The sequence below is a fragment of the Dunckerocampus dactyliophorus genome, chromosome 13, assembly GCF_027744805.1.
Source record: "Dunckerocampus dactyliophorus isolate RoL2022-P2 chromosome 13, RoL_Ddac_1.1, whole genome shotgun sequence".
Taxonomy (NCBI): domain Eukaryota; kingdom Metazoa; phylum Chordata; class Actinopteri; order Syngnathiformes; family Syngnathidae; genus Dunckerocampus; species Dunckerocampus dactyliophorus.
The window spans coordinates 13,909,009-13,935,902 of NC_072831.1; the positions used below are offsets into that span (position 1 = coordinate 13,909,009).

Consider the following 26,894-nt stretch of genomic DNA (forward strand, 5'->3'; position numbering starts at 1 on the left):
AAGCCACCGATCGTGAGCTACTGGTCAATCTTTGGGACTTTGCCGGTCGATCGCGAGAATATTAGAAAAAAAATGTATTATTCCATCAGTGCCCTGCCCTCCCGGAGAGTGACAACTAAACATGCCCATACGTCAGGCACGCAACCTGCAAGCTCCAGCCATTTGCCCAGTCCCCAAAACCTGGCCGGAGATTACAGTGCACGCACACCTGCTCGCCTCGCAACGCAACAGCAAGCTTCAGGGACAAACGAACGAAAAAATGAGAGAGTGACAGAGCGCAGTGATGTGCCTGAGCCTAAAACTAATTATTGCATGTTAATATGGCTCAAAATCTGCCTTTGCTACCTCAAAATTAAGGCACAATTATAACTCCGTAGCACCTTCAAAAAATCTTCGCTTTGCGGCTCACTAGGGCTGACTATTGTAACACATTGACCAGTCTCTCTCTGTCCTCGACCACCATCGCTCGCACACAACGCTGAGCCAACAAGCCGAGGTGTAGTTTGCTCGTAGAGCCGACCCAGACGAAGATCCACAAAAGTAGGGGTGGCCAAAGTGCGGCTCGGGGGCCATATGCAGCCTGTGGCTCATTTGTCATTGCATCACTGCAAAAACAAAATGAAATTTTAAAAAAAAACAGCAAAAATGGCCAAAATTAGGGCAAAAGGCACAATGGGAAAAGGCTGAAAATTTGAGGAACATTTAGAGAAACACTTCGAAAACACATCAGATCTAAACTGGGGGAAAAATGATCTTGAATATCTTTCCTGATAATAATTGGGTGATGTTTTAGTAACAATACATAGTAACATGCCACATAATTTGATAGAAATGAAAATGATCACCCTATAGAGGGGGAAATCAAAGACACCCCAAAAAAGAAAGTGAAAAAATGATGCAGCACACTGGTCCATTTAGCTAAAATGTCATTGTAGCAACTCAAAATGATTCTCAGTAGTTTGTGTGGCGCCCACGTGCTTGTACGCATGCCTGACAACGTCGGGGCATGCTCCTAATGAGACTACGGATGGTGTCCTGGGGGATCTCCTCCCAGATCTGGACCAGGGCATCAATGAGCTCCTGGACAGTCTGAGGAGCAACCTGGCGGTGCCGGATGGACCTAAACATAATGTCCCAGAGGTGTTCTATTGGGTTTAGGTCAGGTGAACGTGGGGGCCAGTCAATGGTATCAATTCCTTCATCCTCCAGGAACTACCTGCATACACTAGCCGCATGAGGTTGGGCATTGTCGTGGACCAGGAGGAACCCAGGTCCCACTGCACCAGCGTAGGTTCTCGCAATGGGTCCAAGGATTTCATCCCGATACCTAATAGCAGTCAGGGTGCCGTTATCTAACCTGTAGAGGTCTGTGCGTCCTTCCAGGGATATGCCTCCCCAGACCATCACTGACCCACCACCAAACTGGTCACGTTGTCAGGCATCTCTACTGAGAATCATTTTGAGTTGCTACAATGACATTTTAGCAAAATGGACCAGTCTGCTGCATCATTTTTTCACTTTCATTTTTGGGGTGTCTTTGATTTCCCCCCTCTATAGGGTGATCATTTTCATTTCTATCAAATGATGTGGCATCATTTTGTTACTAATACATCACCCACTTATTATCAGGAAAGATATTCAAGATCATTTTTCCCCCAGTTTAGATCTGATGTGTTTTCCAAGTGTTCCTCTCATTTTTTTGAGCAGTGTATATTGGTGACCACTGGTTTTACATAATAGATGATCTTGGTACCAAAGTAAAGGGGAGACTGCTGATTTGTGTAGATGAAAATGATAATAATAGTGTAGACGTCAATGGCGATTGCTCATCAATGGAAACTAAACTTCCCCTTTACATTTTGTACAACAATTGGTCAAATACTAATGAGGACAAGCGGCATAGAAGATGGATGGATGGATGAATTTGTCACAAATGCGTTAACGTCAACGTGTAGACCTAAAACTGCATTAAAAGTGCACTAGAATTTTGTGAGTACGTGGGGCATTAATTTGCTCGAGTGAGTTTGCTCTTGACGCGATCTCTCTTCCCTCGGCAGCAGCACAGACACTAAGGCAAATCGCCATGGAAGCTCACAGCGAGAAAGTAAGACCCTAATTAGATCAACTGACAACACCGTCACTTCCCAGGAAGCTGAGCTTAACTGGGACTCTGTGGGGCAGTATGGTCCTTGATTTTGAATGACAGCAGCCAGAAGAGTGAGCAGGGTATTCTTCTCCCTTTCCCCATATGACACAGTCATGCAGATTCGAGGGGAGACAGCGGTCAGAGCAGATATGAAGTCTCTTCCAGAATGAGTTATTATTAAACGCTACAGCTGTTCTCTCACTTTGTACATGTAAATAAAGCAGATAATCCCAGCATTATTGAGTTATGTTCCTTTGTTGGTTCATATCACCATCGTGGGAGGAGTAGCTCGCTACTTAGCCCAGCTACGACGGCAGCAGGCAGCTTGCTTAAATCATATCAAATGTATGTCAGACCCCAGTGGGCTTCCTGTGCTTCAAAGACGAGCAGCCGCCACTGGTAAATGTAGATGAAATGTACATTCCTTTGCTACTGGATAAGAGTAAATGACAGCAATAGAGGAATGATACTTGTACTATGGCTGACCTTTGTCCGCCTACGTGGATGTATGTTGTGTCTGCATATTGATACAAGCTTTGCATAGCAGTTACCATAGCAACACAAATGCAACCATGCTCTCCACTGTGGTGGGGCCCGGTGCTTTTATAAAGTTAAGGGGCATATGACTTCAAATGTTTGAAACCACAAAAAAATGATAGTGCTTACACAAACACATCAAGGAAAATATCTAACAGAGGGTCAGCCAGCAGATATGTCCTTGCAAATGTTCACAGAATGGGATAGTTGCTAGCATTAACAGCAACAAAGTACATCGGTTTGTATATAATTGCACTACACTTAAAAAGGTACATTATTGTAAGAAAAACCCCAAAAGCAAAAACCCATTTCGTCATCAAAAACGTTTGTGTTTGAGTCTGGATGGCAAGAAATTGACTTGGAAGCATGTAGAAACATGTTTGCTTCCAGACTTCACACTCATCCAAAAGGAGAGCAAACAACATTCAAATTTATTTCATTCATTTTAAAATAGTCATTGTAGAGTTACCAACACTGGTCATGTTGTTACATTGATGTCAACGATATGGTGGCCGGCAGAGGCAACATCCAAACGCTCCAAAAACAGAAATGATCCAAACGACAAACACTATAAAACACATCCATCAATCCATCCTCACTGGGGTCGTGGGTATGCTGAAGCTTATCCCAGCTGATTTCGGGAGCCTTCGCCAGCCAATCGCATGGCACATATAGACAAACAACCATTCACACTCACATTCATACCGATGGACAATTTAGGGTCGCCAATTAACCTAACATGCATGTTTTTGGAATGTGGGAGGAAACCGGAGTACCCGGAAAAAACCCACATACGCATGGGGAGAACATGCAAACTCCACACAGAAATGCCCAATGGAGATTCAAACCCAGATCTTCTAGATCCTCTGACTGTGTGGCCAACATGCATAAACACCCTATAAAACACATGCAATGGGAAAATGTTGTAAATTCAAAATGCTGCAACCACATAAACTGGATCAAAAACAAATGCAGTGGAAAAACGCTACAAATTACAAAAACTAACGCAAACCCCCAAAACAACTTTCTTCTTGGGTATCCCACTCATCTCTTTAAAGGAAAACTGCACTTTTTTTGGAATTTTTTGAGAATTTTGCCCATCATCCACAATCCTGATGTGAATAATGAACAAATATTTCTTTCCCTTTTCAGTGAACATGAGTCAGCTTACATTGCACGTCATGAAGAAGACATGAAAAGCTCTAACAACATTTTATTGTTATATATACATGCTGTGATTACGCATTAACAAGTAAATTGATGGTAACGTGTAATACTTACAGTATCTTGCTGTATTTTGATGATTTAAAACATTAACGAAACTTCTTTCCTAGGTGCGCTGATTTCACACAGCCCACAGGAGCTAACGCTACTTCCGTCAACAACAGCAGCATAGAAACAGCGACGACACTTATTGGAATGGCTGTGTCTTCCAGCACAAGACTTGTGCTGCAGTCCTCAGGTAAAAAATGCTGACAGCAAACGAGCATCTTGTTGAGTCTTCGCAGCGAAATTGAGAGCCAGTAGTATCCACTCTTCCGTCTGTCCCGTTGCAGTGGCTTGAGGCGTAGTGAATGACGCTGAGACGAGCGAGGAGTCATGTTACTCCGCCAGATAAATATAGTTTTTTGTGTTAGCTGCTACAATAACAATATCGTACAGGTCAGTTATGTAAATGAAACACCGTTGTTGTTTTTTGTGAGGGCTTTAGCGTCAAAATAGGTACCTCCCATGACGTGCATTGTTAGCTGGCTTGTTTTCCCTCTTTTTACACAGACAGGGAAAGAAATACGTGTTCATGTTTCACATAAGGTTTGTGAATGATGGGCAAAATTCCCCCCAAAAGTGCAGTTTTCCTTTAAAGACGGATATCTCATGCAGTTGTTTTGGGGGTTTGTGTGCGTTTTTTGCAGCATTTTTCTTTTACATTTCACTTTGATCCTGCGGCGTTTGGAGAATTTGTAGAATGTATTTGTTTTATGTAGCTTTTGTGTTTTTGGATCATTTCTGCGTTTGCCCCTGGCGCCCACCGTAGAAAGGCAAATACTGATCACATATAATAATCTTTAAAATGATAAATTATAATAAACATATAACAACCTCTGGTAAAAAATACCATCATTGTAAGACAAACATTGTCCATCATTTCAGACATGATCTTGTTGATTACCGCCGATAATTACAGCAGCCTCTAATGGAGGATTCATTAGAGGCATTCATAAATACATCAGGCTTTCTAGAGAGAAAATTAAACTTACCATAAACTATTGTTACACATATCGCTCAGGAAACACTTCTCACATAGAATATAGTGTAGCATGGATTTCTAAGCATATTGCTCAATGATTACATTCACAATTTCAAGTTGAACTGATAAATAAAACATTTAAAATAAAGTGTTAATAAGTCCTTCCACAACTCTTCCATATCTGCATATTTGTCGTTCTTATCTCAAGTGTTAAAATGTACTGTTCACACACTCTTAATACACTGTAGTGTTAAATGTGCCTATAAAATACATTGTACACCTTAGCTTGACCTCTGTCATGTTCTAAAGGCTTACTTTGAATCGTTAGTAAAATACATCCATATATATGAAATCAAAAGGCCTGAGTTACGTTAAATTGTCAGATGTTGGCCTCCTTTTGAACGCCCTTTCAATTGGCGCATTAATGTCATTCCAACGCCGCAGAGCCTTTTATATTTGCAATATTGTTTTAGAACGGATCTTTGTTATGGTTGTTATAGTGTATGTCCCGTACAGTACAATCAACATTGTAAAAAGAGAATATGTAAAAATGTACACAATAGACCAAACCCTGTTATGTTTCTCAAAGTAAAACTATCAGTGGCTGTATTTCCTCAATCTCACCCTGAGTCTTTCGTCGTCTCATTGCCGTTGCACTCATCTCATCATTGCACTTTCCTAAAAAGAAACACTGGAAACCAGGGGTGTCCAAAGTGCGGTGTCCAAAGTGCGGCCCATTTTTGGTCTGCGCCATTTTTTTTCTTGGCTCTTGGTATATTCTAAAAATAAAATGAATTCCTTGTTAATACTAAATTAATTGTATGGTTAGATATTACACTAATTTGCTTTGTCACCTATAACACTAAGCTTAGCAGATAACGACCTACATTGGAATGGTCTTAAATGCAGAAAATGCATCAAGGACGAGCAACAAGCTGAACGCCCCTCACCCCTTCATTTTTTTGGATGCTATAACTCAGGGGTCGGGAAGCTTTTTGGCAAAGAGAGCCATGAAAGCCACATATTTTAAAATATATTTCCGTGAGAGCCATATCATATTTTTTAACATCGAATACAACCAAATGTGTGTATATTTAAGGAAGACCAACAATTTCAAAATATAATAAGTCTCTGAATTTATTTTTTGTAATAATGTTATATGGAAGCTAACCAAGAATGAATAAATTACTTCTGGTGCTGCATGGTTTTGCGCCCTACTCCGTATCTTTCTTTCTTTTCCTTTTTCGTCAAAAGGGTTGTCTCTGCACAATTAGCTAGCTGACTATTTGATTAAAGGAGGGACGACCTTGATAATAATCAAGTTTCAGTGTCTGACACGGAAAATATGGGAAGGACAGCTAGCATTGCGCTACAAAATCAAATGGGTGGATTAAAATGCATTAGAATGCATATTTTTAATGTTATTTTTAACACTGTGTGTTTTACTTTAAAATGTCAGGAAAACAAATGAAAATAAACACATTTTATGGTGTTAAGAAATGTCTGAGAGCCAGATGCAGTCATCAAAAGAGCCTCATCTGGCTCCCGAGCCGTAGGTTCCCCACCCCTGCTATAACTATTTGCATTTTTTATTTTAGAATTCAATTCATTGGAGAATTGTCTGCCAGCAGTGTGCCGTTTCATTTGAAACATTGATAGAGCTGTTCATATGAAACTTTTATGTTTTGAATTTTGTTCCCTGACCGTACCTAAAAATGAATCGAACCGTGTCCTTAAAGTGCTCATGTCGCCAAAAAATATTTGAAAAAAACAATAAGAAAATAAAAGTACTCTCTTGAAAAAATAAAACGCTTCTTTCATCTGCCAGTAAACAACTATAAAATATGAGTGAAATGAAGTTGTGATTATCGCACGGAGCCCAGGGAGTTTTCTGAACCGCCTCTGTGACATCACGTCCAGAGACAAAACAGCAAAGTGAAAAAAAGGAAACATTCACAACAATAAAAAAAATACTAACATTTACTGATATTAGGTTGTGACTAGTGCGATATAACACACATTTTTTAAAAATGGTATGTTGTTTGCCTGGCAGTGATTAACACTGACATACTGTATGTATGCAAACTCCAAGATACAAGACGAGTCAGCAGCAATGACTCTTTAGACAGATCGGCTGCAAGACACAAGACAAGTGACGAGTCGCTGTTTAGCTAGCCTTGAAATTTGGAATGAAAACCAATATTATTCTTCTAAGACTCGTAGAATATATCCAGTAGAAAAAACTCTTACTGCCACCTTGGCAGTAACGTCTTCGGGTTTTTGACTTTTTGTTAATTTCCTTCTGTGCCAGTGCTCGTGTTTCTCCCGGTCTGGTTTGAGGAAAGGTGGTCGGGACAGCTGATGGTGGAAGCAACCCCCGGTAATACACATTCGGTCCCAAATTTTCCTTTATCTTCAGTGCGGTATCAAAACAACTGTCCTAGAAATGTGCCGAACATAATACCGAGGAATCTGACGCGGCGTCCTGTAAACAGGCAAACTCCGTCTGCTCCAGTGTTTGAGCAAAAGCGTGCCACACAACGAGCGGGCATAATTTCCAAAAAATATATAACAACAACAGTAAATCAACAAAAAAATGCATCACAACAATATGTCAACAGATGTATTCCACGGCAAGTTCTTGTTGGGAGGGTTCACGGTTCAAGGTCATGAGCACTTTAAAACTAAGGTACGTGCTAAACGGTGATTGTGGCGTTCCGTTAAACTATTTGCTTTGTCACATATAACACAACGCTATGATGTGGATGTTTTCTTCAAATTGCTTAGCATTTCTTGGCCTACATTGGACTGATTTTAGCATCTCTCAGTGTGAAAAGTTTGGACACCCCTGCTGTTAAGTCATGTACAAATCTCATGTGGTTCGCGTTTATGTCGCTTTATGTGGCAAGGGAGCAAGGTAGATACAAGATTAAAAACATTCATGTTGATATGATAGTTCAAGTCATCAGGTTCTACGGAGAAACTTGAAGAACTTCTCTACCTTTTCGGAAGCAACTCAGCTTAGGTGTTGAACAGCTCCTGCCAAAAGCTCAGGTACTAGCCCGATGAGGAGGACGATGAGGAAGATGATGAAGGTGATGAGCATGAAGGGGGAGGTCTATGATCCCCGCCTCCACCAAGTTCAGTTATCCTCGCCGCTGATGCCATTTCCTTCTCCTTCCTACTTCCCGTGCAGACTGACCTTTGGGCTGGTTTAAACTGCCATGTAACCTTCTTGGTTGATGACGAGAGCTCGGCTGTGTTTGATGACATCTCGGCCTGATTGGCTGGTGCTGCCGTCGCGTGGGATGACCCGCTGGTATCCATGGTCGCCTTGTTGTTTCGGTCTTGATCTTTGAACGGCTCATCTGGCACTTCAGGTTCTGTGGAATCTCCAAACGAGTCCCAACGGGGTTCCGCTGGCAGCCGTTTGGGTCGCGCCTCCCCAGCAGGTTTAGGCCCGGCAGCGGAGACTCTGAAGGGGCGACAGGGATCCGAGTCAGACAGGTCTGAATCCCAGTCGCTGTCTCCTGCCACTGAACCACAACCCAGTACTGACTCGTCAACAGGACCAGAGTCTGAGTCAGAGTCTGACTCCCTAAAAAAAAGATACAGATAAATAAAACAAACCTATGACTTTTCAGTTAATGTATGCAAAGTTCCCTTGATTATTATTATTATTAGATTTTGGTGAATTTGAACCTGCAAAAAAAAAAATAATCAAGTAAATATTTTATTTACAATATACAGTCTGTGGATATTAGCATTGGAAAATACTGTAGTCTTAAAGTGAACACTTTAAGTGCTCGATCTACGAAGATCCCAAATAACGAGCGCTACATTGCGTGGGCAAACTTAAAAATTGCATGTACAGTGAAACCTCGGTTAGCGTCTGCCCTGGTTAGCGTTTTTCAGTTAACATCGTAAATTTATGCCACAATTTTGTCTCGGTTTGTGTTCATTCTCCGGTTAGTGTTCGATAAAAAAATAATAACTTTTTTTTTGTCGATGTTGTGTTATTAATACACTGCATGAGTCCAACTGTGCTCTTAATGTGTTTTATTACAAAACATCCTTCCTTGTTAGCATCCTACTAGCTAGCTGAACAGAATAGCAACTGGGACCGGCAGTTACGTCGGCCGTCTATGATGTCATCAGTGTCTGAGTCTCTAAAAAAACACGTCTTTCTAGTTTTACATGCATAACGTTTTAAGTGCATATAAATGACGATTGAAAGGAATAAATTAACATTTAAGGGTACTTTCATCTTTATGTAAACGTGACTGTTACCAAAGACAAGATGTGACAGCAAGATCAACCTCCACCAACTTCCTTTTTTCAGTCACATCATGTCTTCAATTAAAAGTATAACTAACTTTAAATGTTCATTTATTGCTGTCATTCATAATATATATATATATATATTTATATCCATTTTGATTTGTTTTTTGCCTGTAAAACTCTAATTGTAAAACTATAAACAAGTTTTTTTGTGTTATTTTTGGCTTCCTGGAACGGATTAAATGGATTTACATGATTTCTTATGGGAAAAATTGCTGCAAGCTGAGCTATAGTACTTAAACAAAGCAATAACAATCTGCATGAGTTAAAATGGCAGATGATTTTGTTCATTTTTAAAGTATATCTCCGATTTTACTACATTTTACTTATGATAATAAAACTGGTCTACCATAGAAAGTAAACTGCTAAGAAAAAAAAATCCTTGGTTTTACAGATTTAATCTTGCTTGGATTTTTGTAAAAAAATGTATTCAATGAAAGGAAACATTATTTCGTTTTTTCATTATTGTAAATAAATCTAAAATCTGTGTCATATACAGTGTTTTGTGGAATTTTTTAATGCTTTTTTTAAAATTACAGCATATGAACACTGTTACAGGCCGAGGTGTCTCTCTTTCTCTCTCTCTTCCCTCGCTCATCTGTTTGCACCGCCCATTGTTTTCTGCGTCCTCATTGGCAGTAGACCATTTTCAATCAATCTCCTTTGTGCCGCGCTGCCGTGTCTCCCGTGTCATGGCTACCTTGCCTGCTTGCTAGCTTGTAGATGAATCTTCGGTTCGAAGGAGGAAGACTGCAACAGGACGAGTACTGCAGCAATATGTTTTAACAAGGATACAAAAGCGCTATAGTGCAGCAGAACGGCGCCGGGACGAAAAGGCACGGGCACAGGAATGAAATACACGTGAGTGACTTGTATTTTAATGATTTCTTTTTTTTTTTTTTTTTTAATGATTTCTTTTTTTTTTGTTTGTTTGTCATACTTAAATGTTTCAGATCATGAAACAAATGAAGATATTACCGTAATCAATGACAAAACAACTGAACACAAAATGCAGTTTTTCAATGAAACTTTTTATTATTAAGGGAGAAAACCTACATGGCCCTGTGTGGAAAAAGTGATTGCCCCCTTAAACCTAATAACTGATTGGGCCACCCCCCTTAGCAGCAACAACTGCAATTAAGTGTTTGCAATGAGTCTCTTACAGCGCTGTGAAGGAATTTTGGCCCACTCATCTTTGCAGAATTGTTGTAATTCAGCCACATTGGAGGGTTTCCAGCATGAACAACATTTTTAAGGTCATGTCACAGCATCTCAATAGGATTCAGGTCAGGACTTTGACTAGGCCACTCCAAAGTCTTCATTTTGTGTTTCTTCATCCTTTCAGAGGTGGACTTGCTGTTGTGTTTTGGATCATTGTCCTGCTGCAGAACCCAAGTTTGTTTCAGCTGGAGGCCACGAACAGATGACCGGACATTCTCCTTCAGGATTCTTTGGTAGATGGCAGAAGTCATGGTTCCATTTATCACAGCAAGTCTTCCAGGTCTTGAAGCAGTAAAACAGCCCCAGACCATCACACTACCACCACCATATTCGGAGATATCGGGAAGATCTTGGTTCGAATTTCCGTTAGGCAGCTCTGTGTGGAGTTTGCATGTTTTCCCCGTGCGTTCGTGGGTTTCTCCGGGTATTCCGGCTTCCACCCACACTCCAAAAACATGCATGTTAGTTAACTGGCAACTTTAACTGTCCAGTGTAGGTTTGGAGTTTTTTCCTCCCTTAATAATAAAAAAGTTTCATTTAAAAACTGCATTTTGTGTTCAGTTGTGTTGTCATTGACTAATATTTAAATTAGTTTGATGATCTGAAACATTTAAGTGTGACAAACATGCAAAAAAATAAAAATCAGGAAGGGGACCGTCATGCACATGCTTCACTCTGACTCAACATACTCAGGATTGATTGAACGAACTCCGATCAGCTGTTTCGGAACCAGAAACTCAGAATTCTCGAGGTAGGTCAAAAAGGTTTACTGAACGTCCCACTTGAAATACGCCCCCAAATCTATGTTGATGAGAAAATCATTTCCATTATTCATTCAGTCATTCACTTTCTACTGTTTATCCTGTTCGTGGGCAAATTTAGAGTGTCCAGTTGAGCTAACATGCGTGTTTTTGGACTGTGGAAGAAAACTGGAGTAGCACACAAGATCAAGCTGAACAACTCTTCTAGTGTTGGAGAAATACTGTATGTATTACTACAGCATCAATATGACAATTGTGTGGAAGTACCGACCTAGCTGAAATGTTCAAGAAGTACTTTAATAGAAGATTAGAATGAATTGACCAACACATATAATAGCAAGACAAGATACCAAGCAAATATGCCATTAGGGACTATTAGAACTCCAGGAAAGACATCAGAACAATGTAATGGCGTTTAGTAGATGCTTTGTGACCATGCACTGACATCATTGCCCATGAACAAAAGCTTTTCATAGGTTACAATAGCTGGTGATAGTGTTGCAATAAAAATTCAGTCAAAAGTCAGCACGTCTGCCTCAAAGCCAAGTGGTTCTGGTTCTCGGTTCAGACCTTTCTGTGTGGTGTTTGCTTGTTCTCCCCGTGCCTGTGTAGGCTTACTCCAGGCAGCCAGTCCAAAAATGCATATTATGTTGAACTGGAAACTTGAGACAATGTGAGTGTGAACGGTTGTTTATCTGTATGCATTTGACTGGTGACCAGTCCAGATTGTACAGCCCCTTTCATGTCGATATAGCTTATATTATCTTGGAATGTGCCAATAATTGCCGTCTAACTATTTCATTTATGATTGCATCTTTGTGTTGTCAGTGGCCAATTCGAGTCAAGGATCTTGCAAGTTGCAGGCTGATCTTGCAAGATTGCGAGCGCAAACATAGTCCAGTCTGCATTTTAGATTTATTAGTAAAGCAATTTGCAGAGACTCCAGCCTCAGTGATGGAGACGCGCAGTGGCTGTCTCGCAGCGTTCACGCCATTAAGGACTAAAGACGAGAACAACCAGACGTCCATACAAATGGAAGACATGACCCAAGAGTCAAACATCTAAGCTCTTTTGTTGCTTCATGCCACCACTATGCTAAGCAATGTCACATGGTTTGGCCTTGTGGATCGCAATGTGCTGTGCTATGTGAGGAACATACCTGCCACTGTATGATGTAGATCCTTCAGGCCCCAGTAGTAGGCAGGCTGGAGCAGCTAGGTAGACAAAGCTGTCAGTGCACAAAAAGTCTCCCTCCTCTGGTTTATGGGGGACAAAGTGAGACGGCTTGGCATCCGGTTCCAAGATGGTCTGCTCCATGTGTGTTTTCCTGTTGTCAAAGTGTTGGTGCACATTCTCTTGTTTGATGTCATGGGTAGCAAAATCCGTAACCATGGGGAGCTCACCAGGGGGTCTTGCAGACACAGCAAGGTAAACAAAGCTATCTGGTTGGACATATGGATCAATGTCACCACAGTCCAGTCCTGAGCTTCGAATCGGTTTATGATATGGATCAAGAACATGTTTGACTTGCTGCTTCAAGGGAGATGGAGGAAGAAGGGGGTCATTGGCAATGATGGTAACCTTTCTGCTCGGTCGCATTGCTTCACTCTGAGACACATTTAGATTTGTGTCCAGTGTGGCTTCATAAATTGAAACCACTCCTCCTGTCTTATCATCTCTCCATCCATTTCCATCTCCCCCTCCTGTGCCACAAGCATCCTCTTCCCTTTGACTATGCCCTCCTACGTCGTCACGCGGAGAGGTGTTGAGAAGCGAGGGGTAGCACCACTGGAGGTCAGCACTCTCCTCCCTGCCCCATTCTTTTAAACTTCCATCATCCCCGTCCTTATCCAATGATGTGCTGCTGCTGCCTAGGTCGGAGCCACTGATTGGCTGGTCGCTGTCAGACCCGCCTTCCTCCTGGCTCTGATTGGATGACAGGAAAATGCCACTGGAGTCAGATTCCAGAGTTAGGTTGGAGTCTGGAGAGCTGTCCTCTTTATATGGGCTGGAAGAAAGATAGCATCGCTCACCATTACTATGCCATTACATTTGTGCTGTCCTAGTTTTTTGGATCAAGGCCTATAAATTGCTTTTGTCTATACCGCAGCACAACTTGTTTGTTTGATGAAGACAGTCATTTAGTACGTTTAGTAGCTAAATTATGTATATTACTTTATGTCAGTTGACTTGTCAGTCAGAATCACTCTTTCAACTCAACCAAGGGTGTCCAAACTTTTTCCACCTCGGGCCACATCCAGAAAAATTAAAGGCCACTTTGATACATTGTGTACATTAAAGATACTAAACCCAATCCAATGTAGGTCAACATATGCTAAGCTACAGTATATTATATCTAGGGCTGTCAAATTATTATTATTTTAATCAGATTAATCACAGTTTTCAAATTAATTAATCATGATTAATCACCATTTGCAACAATGTCTGAAATATGCCCATTACTGTATTTTATTAACAGAAAGATAAATGACAGGGCATGATTATATATATTTGTTTGTATTAACAGCTCCAAATGAACTGGACATTTAAAAAGGAAGCTAAAAGATAACACACATGTAAGTCTGAAAATGTATTTGGCTGACACTAGTCTCTTTTATAGTAGCAGAACATTTGAATCACACAAGTTTGATCACATTAGAGAATGCTGCAACTAACTATCTGTGAATCTCGCAGAGAGCTCAATTTTTCTTTTTTTCAAATTTTCCAGCAGGAAGATGCTTTGACAAGACGTGACGTTGTGTCACTGCACATTTTGTAAGTACAATACTGCAAACTAGTGCTGTGCGATATTGCAATGTGACATACAAATGTCTATCGCAGGGGTCACCAACGTGGTGCCCAGGTAGCCCCCCCACGACCACATGAGGTGCCCGCAAGCCTGCTTTTCATTCAGGTTTTCAGTTAATAATGAAAGAACAGTAGAAAGAAATGCATTCTGAAATACAAAATGTGAGTTGTGGACACCAGCATTTTGTTAATGTTCTGGTAAAACAAGCATAGTCGCTTTGTTTGGGTTTAAAATAAACTCTGAAAATAAATGTTACAAAAATGAGTAGCTCTTGGCCATTTTCATTTTGTAAAAGTAGCTCTCACAAGGAAAAACGTTGACCCCTGGTCTATCGTACCATATAATCTTGTATCGTTCATATTGTAATTTTAACATCTGGGCCGTGGTTAGCTCAGCTAATGTAACAAAACCCGAAGAGGAAATGGTGCCAAAAAAAGAAGAAGAACTCCATTGATTGTGTTTGGGTTGGATTTAAAAACTCAGACGCCGACCAAATAACGGTAAACTGCAAAATGTGCCGCCAACAAATCGTTGAAGAACAGTACAGCGACAGTGTTAAAATGTGACCAAGTACTGTAATGCCTCTGCTTGTGGTTCAGCAGAGACACGTCGCCGATGCACATCAATTGCTTTATTAACAAGTGGAAAATGATGCAGAATAACATTCACACCATTGCTGCTGTCTGTCATTCACACTCTAACTTACTTGAAACTGAGCTCACACAGCCAACTCTAGCTTGCTAACGTCACACGCGTCACTCAACAGGGACAACCGCTTAAAGGCGTACACAACAAGCCATTTTATTAGCTAGCTAATAGGATGCTTACAAGGAAGGATGTTTTGTGATAAAAATACATTAAGAACCCAAGTTGGACACACGCGGTGTTCACAACACGATAAGATGCACGTCATATTGTACGCTAACCCGAGAATGTGCACAATCCGAGGCAGAATTGTGGCTTACATTTTTTATGCTAACCGAAAAACGCAAAGACGCAAAGACGCAAACCAAGGTTCCACTGTATGACCAAACCACATATATAGTAATTTATTAGTAATTAATATAGTAAAAAATGACAAATAAGAATATTCATATAGCTAAAATACACATTAAAAGAACAACAAAAGTAAAATAGACAGTCACACTGACCTTATACCAACAGAAGAAGTCACAGTAGAAGATTTAGTTGACCATCCCACAGGGTCGTTGTCTGGGTCAGTGTCAGGTAGTAGGGCTTTAGAGCTGAGCTCAAGATTGACCAGGAACCTGCTCTTCACTCCTAAATGACAACAAACATAACTGAATTATCCTAAGAGAAACAAACAAGATACAATCGTCCCTCTCTACACTGAGATTCGAACATTGTTCCCTCGGTCTATTGCGTTTTTTCAATAATTAATTAATATAATGATCGCTGTTTCGTGGTTGTCTATGGCCTAATAATCAAAAAATATTGAAAGACAAGTCAAGCGTCAGTAATGTTACATTGATAAGACATTTCTTTACATTACATTACATTACCTTAGCTTGCAGCACGTGGATCCTTGCAATCCGACATGACAGTAAAAAAAAAAAAAAAAGTTATCCTCCCAATTTGTGTGGAAGCGGTACCTTTTTGGCTTCTTACTTTGTCCTTTGGCCCCACTCAGTTTCAAACCTTCTCTTAAGTTTAGAATAAATAAATTAGAGGCTAACTACTTAGCTCGGTAGATTGCTATTGTTAAAGCGCTGGCCGTCTATTGTGTCACTTCAGAGATCCCGTAGCTTATGCTTAAGCGGTGCGTAATATGGTGTAAACAAAGCTAGAAGTATTGTCGGAGTGTGCGTCTGTGTATGGCAGTCCTGTATATCAATCAAGTAGCAAACGTCATAGTGAGGATGAATGATGTCGATCTTTTTTTTATGCTATGCGATTGACCCACATTACGTTCGAGATACAACAACAACAACAAATTTTCAAAATGCTTTCAGAATTATTATCGCATATTATGTCTATTGTATTAGGTAATAAGAGTATGAAGGTGACTATATGGGTGTTATTTAATGTCGACAGGGCTGTTGAAAAATGTTTTAGAAGGTCATAAACAGGTTTTCTACGCTCTAACTACGAAATATTCCATTTATTAATACTGAATCCTACCCTCGCGGAAATTCACCTATCGTCGTTGGGACTGGAACAAGTTAACCACGATAAATGAGGGACAACTGTAGCTTCATTTTCATGCCAGTCATAGTCAAGCCTTTGGATATTTTATCATCGTAGGCAGGGGCGTATTTAGTCATCTGGGGGCCCAAGGCAAACCCAGTCATTGGGGCCCTCCACATTCTGGTACTGCACTGATCAAAGTTTTATTCCCACGTCAACACAAGGTCTTCAGTGTGGGCTTTGGGAAGGTTTATAAACCTTGCCAAAAACAATCTAAAATATTTAATATTTTTATATTTTATTTAAGAATTTAAAAAAAAAAAAAAAAAACTTATCCTATTTCCTGAGCAAGATAAAGTCCCTAAAATTCTCCTTTGGGTTTATTATTACCTAACAACTGAATCATCTCAACGCTTTTAGTGTAATTGATAAGAACATTAAGCAACATTTAATGTAGTTTACCGCTTTAATCACATCTTTGTGACAAATAGCATCAGTCGCAGGCTCAGCTTCATCTCGAGAACTACGTCCGCGGCTCACTGATAAAACTGCGTGCTTTCCTCTCGCCTTCTCCACCCCCCTCAGTTAACTCCACTTTATCTTCATCCACACTGCGCCAACAACTTTTTTTTTTTTGTTGCAGTCTTCCTGAATCAATCTGCACATGCGCACTAACATGGAATAGTCCAATGTATGAGAAGGGAGGGAAACAGTAATATGTACTTTAGACAGAACCAAAAAAATCAATAATCACTGTTTATGAGATGTTCGGGGGTCCTTGGAAATCTCAGGGCCCAAGCATTTGCCTGTTTGCGCCTAATGGTAAGTCCGCCCCTGATTGTAGGGGTGTTATGGTAAGGGAACCAAATGCAAAACATAAAACTGCTTAGGTTTTGTGTAAACAGCTTCAGCTTCAATCCATCCATTCAATCCATCCATCCATTTTTTATACTCTTCAAGTATATAATTCATTAATAAAGATACCAAATAAGACTAAACAGGCTCTACCTACCTGTTAATAGTGGCCCTTTCTCTCTCTGTGGCCCGGGGTGTGTTTGGTACATGTCAGCTCGCTCCTTTTGAGACTCCATCTGTCTTTGGTATAAATCCTGGGTGTCTCTGTGGGGCTGAGACAGATCGAGGTGCTCCAAGTCCGAATCCAGCTCCCTCGCTCTCCGCTCTAGCTCTGTCAAGCTGAGCTCAGAGGCTGCAGAGGAGGGTGGATGAGAGCCTCCAAAGCCTACCGGGGGCCGGAGGAGAGGCCAACGTTGAAGAGAACCTGATAAGGAATCTGTATCACCTCCTGTCGCTCCCCCTTTTTCCCAGCCGTCATCCCATAATGTGTTGACCATGTCGAGCACTGAATCCCAACTCTCCACCTCCTGGCCCTCTCCAAATGTTCCTCTATGAATTCCCTCCATCACACATTCTTCTTTCTTTACTTGGACTGTGACTTTCACTGCTGTTTTCCCCAGTTGCTCTTGTGTTCTATCTTTAATACTTCTGTTTTCTGTTTTCTCGCAGATCGTTAGATTTTCTTCTATGACTCCACTGTCTTGGACCTTTTCTTCTGAGCTTATTTTGATCTTGTCTTGTTTGATTTCTTCCACTGTTTGCTTCCCAACAGCAGCCTTTTCCTCGGTTTTATCATGAGTCTTCTCATTTTCACCAATCTGTTCTTGTCCTCTCTTCTCCTCATTATTGTTAGCGCTCTCCTTACTCGTCTCTCCTTGTTTCTCCCTGCTCCTGGATCTCCTGGATTCTTCCTGGTCTCTGTAGACCCTCCAGTGCTCCAGGTTCTGCTCCTTCAGGGACGCTCTGCCCACTAAACTTGTGCCCTGTACTTGTTCTTGGTGGGACGGTTCTTTCAGCGAGCATCGGCCTGTAAAAATTGTAACATCTGTAGTAAGCGGGTTCTCTGAGTGGTGACCTGGGCGGGAATGGAGATGGGCGTGTGGGCGCCGCTTCTCCAAGGCAGATATTACTGAGGGAAGTGGGGGGAGAATTGGGAGGTTATGGATTGCACCTCCCTGTCGAACTGTCCTCTTTCTGACCATGATTCGACGAGGCCAGGTGGACTCAATGCCTTCAGCAGGGCCTTGTGACTCCAGGTCTGCAAGACCTTTTCTAAGTCGTGGGCTAAGCACCCCAGGTCTGAGCCCTGTGGCTGTACCAGGTCGAATCCTGGAATTGGATTTAGATGATTTGGACTTCTGGCTTTTGGATCCTTTTCCGGCATGACCAGATATTATCTTGTAAATGTCCACGGGGCTTTTCTGAGCTTGCTCCGCAGGGGCAGTTTCAGTTTTATCCCCAACCTCCACATTTACCGGAGTTTTATTTGTGCTTCTGTGCTCTTCAATGGGAGTCTCCGTGTTACTCTTATCCTCCTTTTCCTTTCCTTTTCCTTTCCTTTCCGGACCAATGTCTAAAGCTGCCTCAGGCTCACATGAAGACACAATCTTCAACTCCGTTTCAAGCTTAGGTTCTAATGTTGACGCTGGTGCTGAGTTAAACTCGTTAACTTGAGCTATTCCGACTTCTGTTCCAGGATTATTCTCCAGCCTTGAATTATCTTTCATCTCAGGCCCTGTTTTAATCTCTGGCTTCATTTTACAATCAGACCCAGATCCAGGAACATTTTTCTCTCCGGGAACAACTTTATTGTCTACATCATGCAAAGTTGATGGTACAGCCTCAGCAATAGGTTCGGGTTTAGTGACAGCTCTTAAGAGTTTTTCTCCACCCCTTGATCCTCCTCTTTGTCCTTCTCTGTTTGCAGCTTTTGACACATTTTCTACCTGTACTCCAGATTCCACTTTTCCTTCCAAATCCCTTCCCCCGGCTCTTGTTTTCACCTGTGAGCCCATTCTTTTTTCAGACCCATTTTTAATACTAGCTTTGACTCCGTTTTCATATTTCCCCCAATTTTCAACTCTATTTTTTCCTTGTATACCAATCATAATGTCAGCCTCAGACATGCCTCCACCCCCACTGACTAGTCTTGTTACACAACCAGGTGTGCTTTCAACAAACCCCAGGCCCATATTCCCATTGTCAATTTTAGAAACCACACCACCACCAATAGAGTCAGAGCCTACCTTTGACCCAGCTCTATTCCTACCCACTGCACCAGTACCCATTCTTGGGGCAGCACTTGGTGACGGTGAAGGCGCAGACTGCGTGAGCAAAAGAGGTGTTGTGTCTAAAACATGATCAGATTCTAAAAAGACAGAATCTCTTTCTGAAGTAACTGGTCGGCCATAGCCAAAGGTCCCAAAAGTTGATGTGTCCCTCCTCTCCCTTTCTCTTGCTCGCTCCCGTTCCAGCCTCCCCCTTTCCCGCTCTCTTTCCCACTCTCTCTGTGCCCATCCTCTCTCCATCTCCCTCTCTCTCTCCCTTTCCCACTCCCGCTCTCGCTCATTATGGCCCCATCCACCTTGGTCTCTCAGGTCCAGCTCAAGATCATGAGCTGATAGTTGGACCAGCGGGGCTCGGTAGGGGGAACGTCTAAGCTCATGGGGCGGGGACATTCTTAGGCTCTGTGTTTGGGAGTAATGTCTGGGTTGGAGGACATGTGGAGGTGAACAACGCAAACTCTGAGTTTGACTAGGACGAGGTTTGGCAGGTGAGAAGAAGACAGGAGTATGGTAACCAGACGAAAGAGGTGAGCCAGAGAAGGGTGATATAAGGGGTGATGTCAGAGAGGAGGACTGGCCTCCGCCATGTGAATAGTGGGCTGGGTTCAAATATCCTCCTCCTCCTCGGTCCATCATTTCATGTGTGGTGATGTCCAAACACTCCAGGTGTTTTGGAGGAGTGAGAACTTTCCATGAGTGGCGGCCGTCTCTACTCTTTGTGCTGTCCCCATGATGATGGTGATAGTGATGGGGGTGCTTCTTAGATGATGATGACACTCCTGGAGCTGAAAAGGAGGAGACGGCTGGAGAAACTGATCGGTTGAAATGTCCGGGTGAAGAGCAGCCACCACCACCAGTATCCTGAGCCCCAAGTTTGAGTGAATCATAGATGGCCCTTTCGTCCAGACGTCGAACAAATGAAGGGTTAGGAGTCAGAGAGCACGGCTGAGAATCAAACATTTCAGCTGGGGACCTGCTGACCCTAAGGGAGCCACTTGCAGAGTAGAAACTTCCTTCACCTCCAACATCTCGCCGTGTGGACCCCCCTGGGTGGTGGTGATGGTGGTGGCTGTCTATTTGTTGATTAATGCACATGGTATCATAGATGGAACGTTGTGGTACATAACCATCACCATATCCCCCTTCCATCATCCCATCTCGCCCTCTCACTCGTTCCCCAACTCCATGTTTCTCCAGGCAACAGGAGCTCTTCCGGAAACAGCCTGGACGGCTAAGTGGTTTGCCCATGTTTTGTTGGATGGCTGACTGTGGGAAGGGTGGATGGGAGACACGTGGGAAGTTTGAAGCGTCAATTGTGAAGTCTTTTGGGTATCTAAATTTGAAGAAGGTTGTTAATATAAATGGCAGTCGAGCGGTGGATGAGCTAAACAGACTAGATTCTGTTAGAGGGGGTCTTGTCTTTCAAACATTTCAGTGGCCCAAAAAAGAAGCTTGAAAAAAACTGAGTTCCACTTCAAAATATTTTCGCAGCAGACATCGGAGGATATATAAAAGCAAATATGTGTCCACTTTCTATGTCCGCAGTGTTATTGTTCTTTGCTCATTTGCTAATAAAAAATGCTTGATGCCTCCCATGTTTTTACCAGCATGAGTTCATTAATATATAGTTTTAAGCTGCTTAGAGCCAGTTGAGTTTTATTCCACCAGAGCGTTTGGAACGCGGGCACAGAGCACACAGTGGATGGAAGACTGGATGCACTTGTCTTGTCTTCTGTTTGTTGACGAGAGTCGCCCATCTGTGAAAAACAAATAACCAAAATGATGCAGTATAGCTTGAAAGCATCTTTTCAGAATTCCATTTACATATAACACAGGTAGTATGTACAGTAGAGAAGATATTAAATCAAATTTGGTATTCTTGACTCTAACTGAAAGGCGGTGTTTCTGGTATTATACATGAAACATATTATACATATACATAACGTATTATACATATACATATTCTGTTACAATGACTACTAATAGTTTCTGTTTTTCAAACACAAAACGGGGTGTTGCCTTGGTGACTAACTTCTTACATCATCGTAGATATAGGCAGATATACTGTAGATAGAGAAGTATAGACGGTACACTATCTACTGTATATGAACAGCAAAGACAAGGACATTTGATGTCAAGGATAAAGTTACAGTGGCGAAAATAAGTAAAGTAAAGAACGATTTTGGTACTATCTTACAAAGATATGGACAGTCCAGAATTGTTAGGGTAGGTTCATTTTAACAGAGACACACAGAATGTAAAAAAAAATCTAAAAATAAATTTGATTCAATAAAAGGTCATGAATTTATTTGTATTTGATCGTGGGAAAATTATTTCATCCCATACCAGCAAGCAAGAATGCCAGTTTTGTTGCATGAAGCATACAAATTAGTCTTGTTTCTTTAAGATCCAATGCAAAGTCTCCACCACAAGACCGCAAGACCAAATAGCAGTCAAAGGACCCCAGGGACAAGATTGTAGACCTGCATAAGACTGGAATGGGCTACAAGACCTTCAGCAAGAAGAATTCCGATATGAAAGACAAACAAGTTAACAGATTGCTCTGGAGATCCAAGATTTCACTTTGTGATCCTGAGAAAGGTGAGCTATCAGCCCATAATTACATGGGAGGCGCTGTGAAATTATCTCAAGGGTCCTAGAATCAAAGTCACAAAGAAAACCATTAGTAACACATGTTGCAGTAATGGATTGAGATCCTGCAGTGCCTGCAAGGTCACCTCTGCTCAAGACGGAACGTGTATTGATGTCTTTGGCATCAACTTGACTCAACGTGTTTGGAGGTAGAGAGTATGGGCCCAACAACACCATCCTTATGTGGAAACATTCTGATTTGGGGACATTTCTTTACCAAAATCCCCCCTGAGATTTTTGCAACTCTGGTGAGCAACTACAAGAAATGTCTGACCTCTGAGCTCTTAACCAGCGAGGGTTTCTCCACCAGGTACTAAGCCATGTTTTGCAAAGGGGTCAATACTTATTTCCCACAATCAAACACAAATAAATTTATAACATTGGTTTAATATAATTCCAATGTTTCCTTTGTTTTTTTTGTATGTTTTTCTCTCTCTGTTCAAATAAACCTACTATAAAAATTCTTTAAGTGCCTGTAACAGGGTAAACTTGCCAATTCAGTAAGGGATCAAATACTTCTCACATATATCCCCCATTGTACAGTATGTCCCATGAATGTAGGTTTAGTGGACATACATACAGACAAAGTCAAACTAAATATTTTCTGCAATGCTGGTTGGCTTCCAAATTGTTCAAAATTTACAGTAAATTCACGTGTCCCAAGATCAAACCGCTATCATGAAACCATAATTAAATGTACAGGCAATAATTATCGATCGTCATCCAAGTATAATGAATATGAAGAGCGAGTGACCACAGTAAAATGAAACAAACAAACAAACATTACCATGATACATGCATCCAAATATTGATACTATCGATACCAAAGGTGATAATACCCTTGGTATTGATACTTGAATCAATACCAGCGTAATGATATTGTACTAACAATTGTATTTTATACAAGAGAATAAGGGAATAATGTATATTTTGTGTATTTGTAATATACATAATGTATATTTTAATGTATTATTGTGTTGATATCATTACATTGTATGCCTCACGGTGGCCTAGTGGCCTAGTTTCTCTGGGTACTCCGGTTTCCTCCCACATTCCAAAAACATGCATGTTAGGTTAACTGGAGACTCTAAATTGTCCATAGGTATGAATGTGAGTGTGAATGGTTGTTTGTCTATATGTGCCCTGCGACTAGCTGGCAACCAGTCCAGGGTGTACCCTGCCTCTCGCCTGAAGTCAGGCAGTAAAGGCTCCAGCATACCCCGCGACCATAGTGAGGATAAGCGGCATAGAAAACGGATGGATGATTCTTGTATATTGTTACTTATTTGTTCACAAATAAGTTGATGAAAATGTTTTTTTTGTTTGCCTGAAATGTTCGTCCTGTGTTTTCTTCTGATTATAATCGCAATTGACAAATTAAAAGCCAAATCACAAACTTATTCAAAATCTTTAAAAATTTCAAGTAAAAAGTATCGGTATCTGTATTGGTATTGGCTGTAGTAGCCCTGTATTTACTTGGTATTGGATCGATACCAAACTTTGCAGTATCGCCCACCTTGTTTTCAGAGTAATGATGTCACCTTGTGTTTTATCAGTACTGCTGGTGTGTGTGTGTGTGTGTGTGTGAGAGAGAGTAGGTAGCGTAAGAACAGTATGTGCTGTTTAAGTAATTGTATGTCCAGAACACCATCTGATGAGTGAAATGCATCTTCCTTGACCTATTATTCATTGCATTGCTCATATTGTAGTGAACTGCCAGACTCTTTCCTTTGTCACGGTAAGTTCCATTTTGGGTTCTATTTACGTTTCACCTTTGTTTGCCTTCTGTGGTGGTATCACAAAAAACACAATGAAGCCAAGTAAAAAGCAAACCATGCGGAGTCTGTTCTTAAGCTGCACACTGAGCTGAAGTCTCACAAGATTAACTGAAGTCTTGATGTCACATGTGACGACACTCTGGAGGTTCCGCTGTATTGAAATTACTGTTTAGTATTATTCAGATATTTGATGTACAGTGGGGCAAATTAAGTATATGATAAACGTATTTGGTGAACTTATAAAATCAGCAATCCAATACTCATTCTCCTCTGGTCATGTTCCACGCAATGGTAATTATTAGTTCCAGACAATTACCAGTATATTTTGTTTTCAAATTTCGCTACCATATAAAAATACAATTAGTCATGTACACATTTTGTTAAATACATAACTTATGAAATGTGAAAACACAATGGACAAACTAGTAAACCATTTCCTTACTCAAAAGTGTGCTAATGCTTCGATACTTGGAGTACTTCGGATCCAGAGCAGTTCTGGTGATATCTGGATTTGACCACCTTTCACAATTCCCAATTAAATTGTGAAAACACTACAAAAAGTCCCAGAGACAAAGAAAATGATACAGAAAACACATGATAAGGATATTTCGTAGAGGTCCTTGGTTTAAGATCCTAAATGCATGGATTAGTACGTATACAAATGAGTTCACCATCAATGAGCTTATTTATATTTTAAGACAACACCTATTCATCGTTCTGCCCTCCACCCAGTTGCCTCTCAGCATCTCTCTTTCCTTCAGTTCCCCAGCCACCTGCTGTATTTTGCGCTAGATTTTTTTTTTTTTTTTTATGAACCTGAATCCAGCCTCTATCCCATCCAGGTAATGCATTGCCCTTGTGCCTCAAATCAGCACACGCATTTGTTCTGCTTACCGGAATTGTGCCTATGTCGTTCCTCTGTGCATCTCACATCTTGATCTTGACCGTTGTTTTTCTCTTTTTCTCTTGTACGGCTCTCCACCTCCTCTCTCCTCTCTCTCTCTGCTGTGAATCATGCCTTCTGTCAGAGGAAGGTTTTTTTTTTTTTTTTTTTTGACAAGCGCTCGCTCTGCCAACCAATACACCAACGCAAACCCTTCTCCTCCTCTCCCATTTTCTCCCTCTCTCCCTCCCTTGTAGCAGTTCTCCTCGATTCAACCTCACTCGACTGCTCACTCTCCCTCCCGTTTACACTCCATGCAGCTTTGGGGCTAGAAGAGCTGCAAGATACCAACTTTTTTCTCCATCTGTCTGGTTTTCCCATCATTTCTCCTTATTAACAGTTATAGCTGTGCTTCATTCTCTAATATCCATTCTGTAATATTTAGTTTGACCTCATATTGGGGTTCTTTGGGAAAACAGCAAGGACTTTAGATACTGTATGTGGTAACAGAGAATATGATGTAGAATGATGTAGTCTATCTCTCTCTATCGCTCGATCCATCCAACAGCTCCCACACACTTTTTCTTGTCTCAGTCCCTCTTGTAGCCTTCTCAGCTTGCCCTCTACCTCCCACTCTTCACCTCTGCATTAATGCAACATGCATCGCTGTGGAGGCGGCAAAGGTAGTTAGCACAAGCAGCAGCAGCCACTGTGTTGGACACACAAAAAAAAACAAAACGAACCACATCCAAGCAGAAAGAGCTCGTTTGATTGACAAAAGCAGCGAAATCACCACAGCAGCATTTGTTTCAGATGTTTTACTTCAGGCACTAAAACGCATCAAAGGAACGCTGGGCAGGATTTATGGAGTAGTAGATAGTAATGTAATGAAAAAAAACATCCAATAGTGTGCTTGTGAGGTGAGACTATAGACAATGACAGCGCAACCTGTAGACTAGCAGTGTAACGTTACATGCATTCTTAATCGGATTTTTCATTTACATTTCTGATTTCTGACAGAGGACAAATTAAAAGTGAGGGGCAGGAAGTGTGCCTCGCCGTTACACATCTGTTCGGGAAGCAAATACAATGAAACCCGGCCACTGGCTAGCGGCAGTCATGGATAGCGATAGTGCCAAGGAGAAGTCAGTGCCTGGGGATCCTCTTCCGTCGTTCAAGTCTTCTGTTTGGGAACAAACCGACAAAGGCAAATGGATAAGAAGAAAGCAGTGTGCCAGCATTGGTCAGTAGAGATGGGTAACGTGGTAGAATTTACCTTTTCATTTTGTGTACTTCTTTTTTGTCTTGGTTCAGCAGTCAGTCGAGCACAGACCTCCACCAAGGCCAAAAAAGGGCTCAAAATGTGCATTTCACTCCTTTGATTGTCGAAGGTAATACTGCTCCACTCCAGTTAATGATAAATATATTAAATACGTGTGTGCCAACTGTCACACAGACTGGACGCAAAGGAAAAGTGAAGGTAAATACATTCAATATTCATTCGACATGATTACTTGGAGTAAAATAGTAACTAGTATGCAGAACACACACGTACTGTGTACAGTGGTGTGAAAAAGTGTTTGCCCCCTTCCCGATTTATTTTTTTTTTTCTGTTTTTGTTTGTCACACTCAAATGTTTCAGGTCATGAAACAAATTTAAATTTTAGTCACTGACAACAACTGAACACAAAATGCTGTTTTTAAATGATTTTTTTTATTATTAAAAGGAGAAGAAAATCCAAACCTATATAAAGTCATTTCTAAAGCTTTGGGACTCCAGCGAACCACAGTGAGAGCCATGATCCACAAATGCCGAAAACATGGAACAGTGGGGAACCTGTCAAGGAGTGGCCAGCCAACCAGAATAACCCAAGACGACTCATCCAAGAGGTCACAAAAGACCCCACAACAACATCCAAAGAACTGCAGGCCTCACTTGCCTCAGTTAAGGTCAGTGTTCATGACACCGCCGTAAGAAAGACACTGGGCAAAAACTCCAAGACAAAAACCACTGCTGAACAAAAAGAACATTAAGGCTCATCTCAGTTTTGCCAGAAAACATCTTAATGATCCCCAAGACCTTTGGGGAAAATACACTGTGGTCTGACGAGATGAAAGTGTAACTTTTTGGAAGGTGTGTGTCCCATTACATCTGGCATAAAAGTAACGCTGCATTCCAGAAAAACATCATGTACAGTAGGTTTGGTTTTCTTTCTCCCTTAATAATAAA

At 41.2% G+C, this 26,894-nt stretch overlaps 1 protein-coding gene across 4 annotated transcripts; it reads right to left on the reverse strand.

The window, feature by feature from the left end:
- Window positions 1-1,619: 1,619 nt before the first annotated feature.
- LOC129192431 (uncharacterized) lies at window positions 1,620-24,881 on the reverse strand. Of its 4 annotated transcripts, none has more exons than XM_054796464.1 (5): window positions 24,676-24,881; window positions 17,224-21,108; window positions 15,215-15,344; window positions 12,414-13,262; window positions 1,620-8,406 (listed from the first exon to the last, which is right to left on the reverse strand). In XM_054796464.1, the coding sequence occupies exons 2-5, from the start codon at window positions 20,597-20,599 to the stop codon at window positions 7,989-7,991; spliced, it is 4,773 nt and encodes a 1,590-aa protein (XP_054652439.1). In that variant the 5' UTR covers window positions 20,600-21,108; window positions 24,676-24,881; the 3' UTR covers window positions 1,620-7,988. The 4 variants fall into 4 exon arrangements, with proteins under 4 accessions (XP_054652439.1, XP_054652438.1, XP_054652441.1 ...); XM_054796463.1 differs by having other exon boundaries at window positions 1,620-8,529; XM_054796466.1 differs by lacking the exon at window positions 12,414-13,262 and having other exon boundaries at window positions 1,620-8,529.
- Window positions 24,882-26,894: the final 2,013 nt, after the last annotated feature.

Coding starts and splice junctions, on each gene's coding strand:
- LOC129192431 (XM_054796463.1), bottom strand. CDS start 20,599: ATGGGCAAACCACTTAGCCGTCCAGGCTGTTTCCGGAAGAGCTCCTGT. Junction 15,345..17,223: donor GAAAGGGCCACTATTAACAG/GTAGGTAGAGCC, acceptor GTTGTCATTTAG/GAGTGAAGAGCAGGTTCCTG. Junction 13,263..15,214: donor ACTTCTTCTGTTGGTATAAG/GTCAGTGTGACT, acceptor TCTTTCTTCCAG/CCCATATAAAGAGGACAGCT.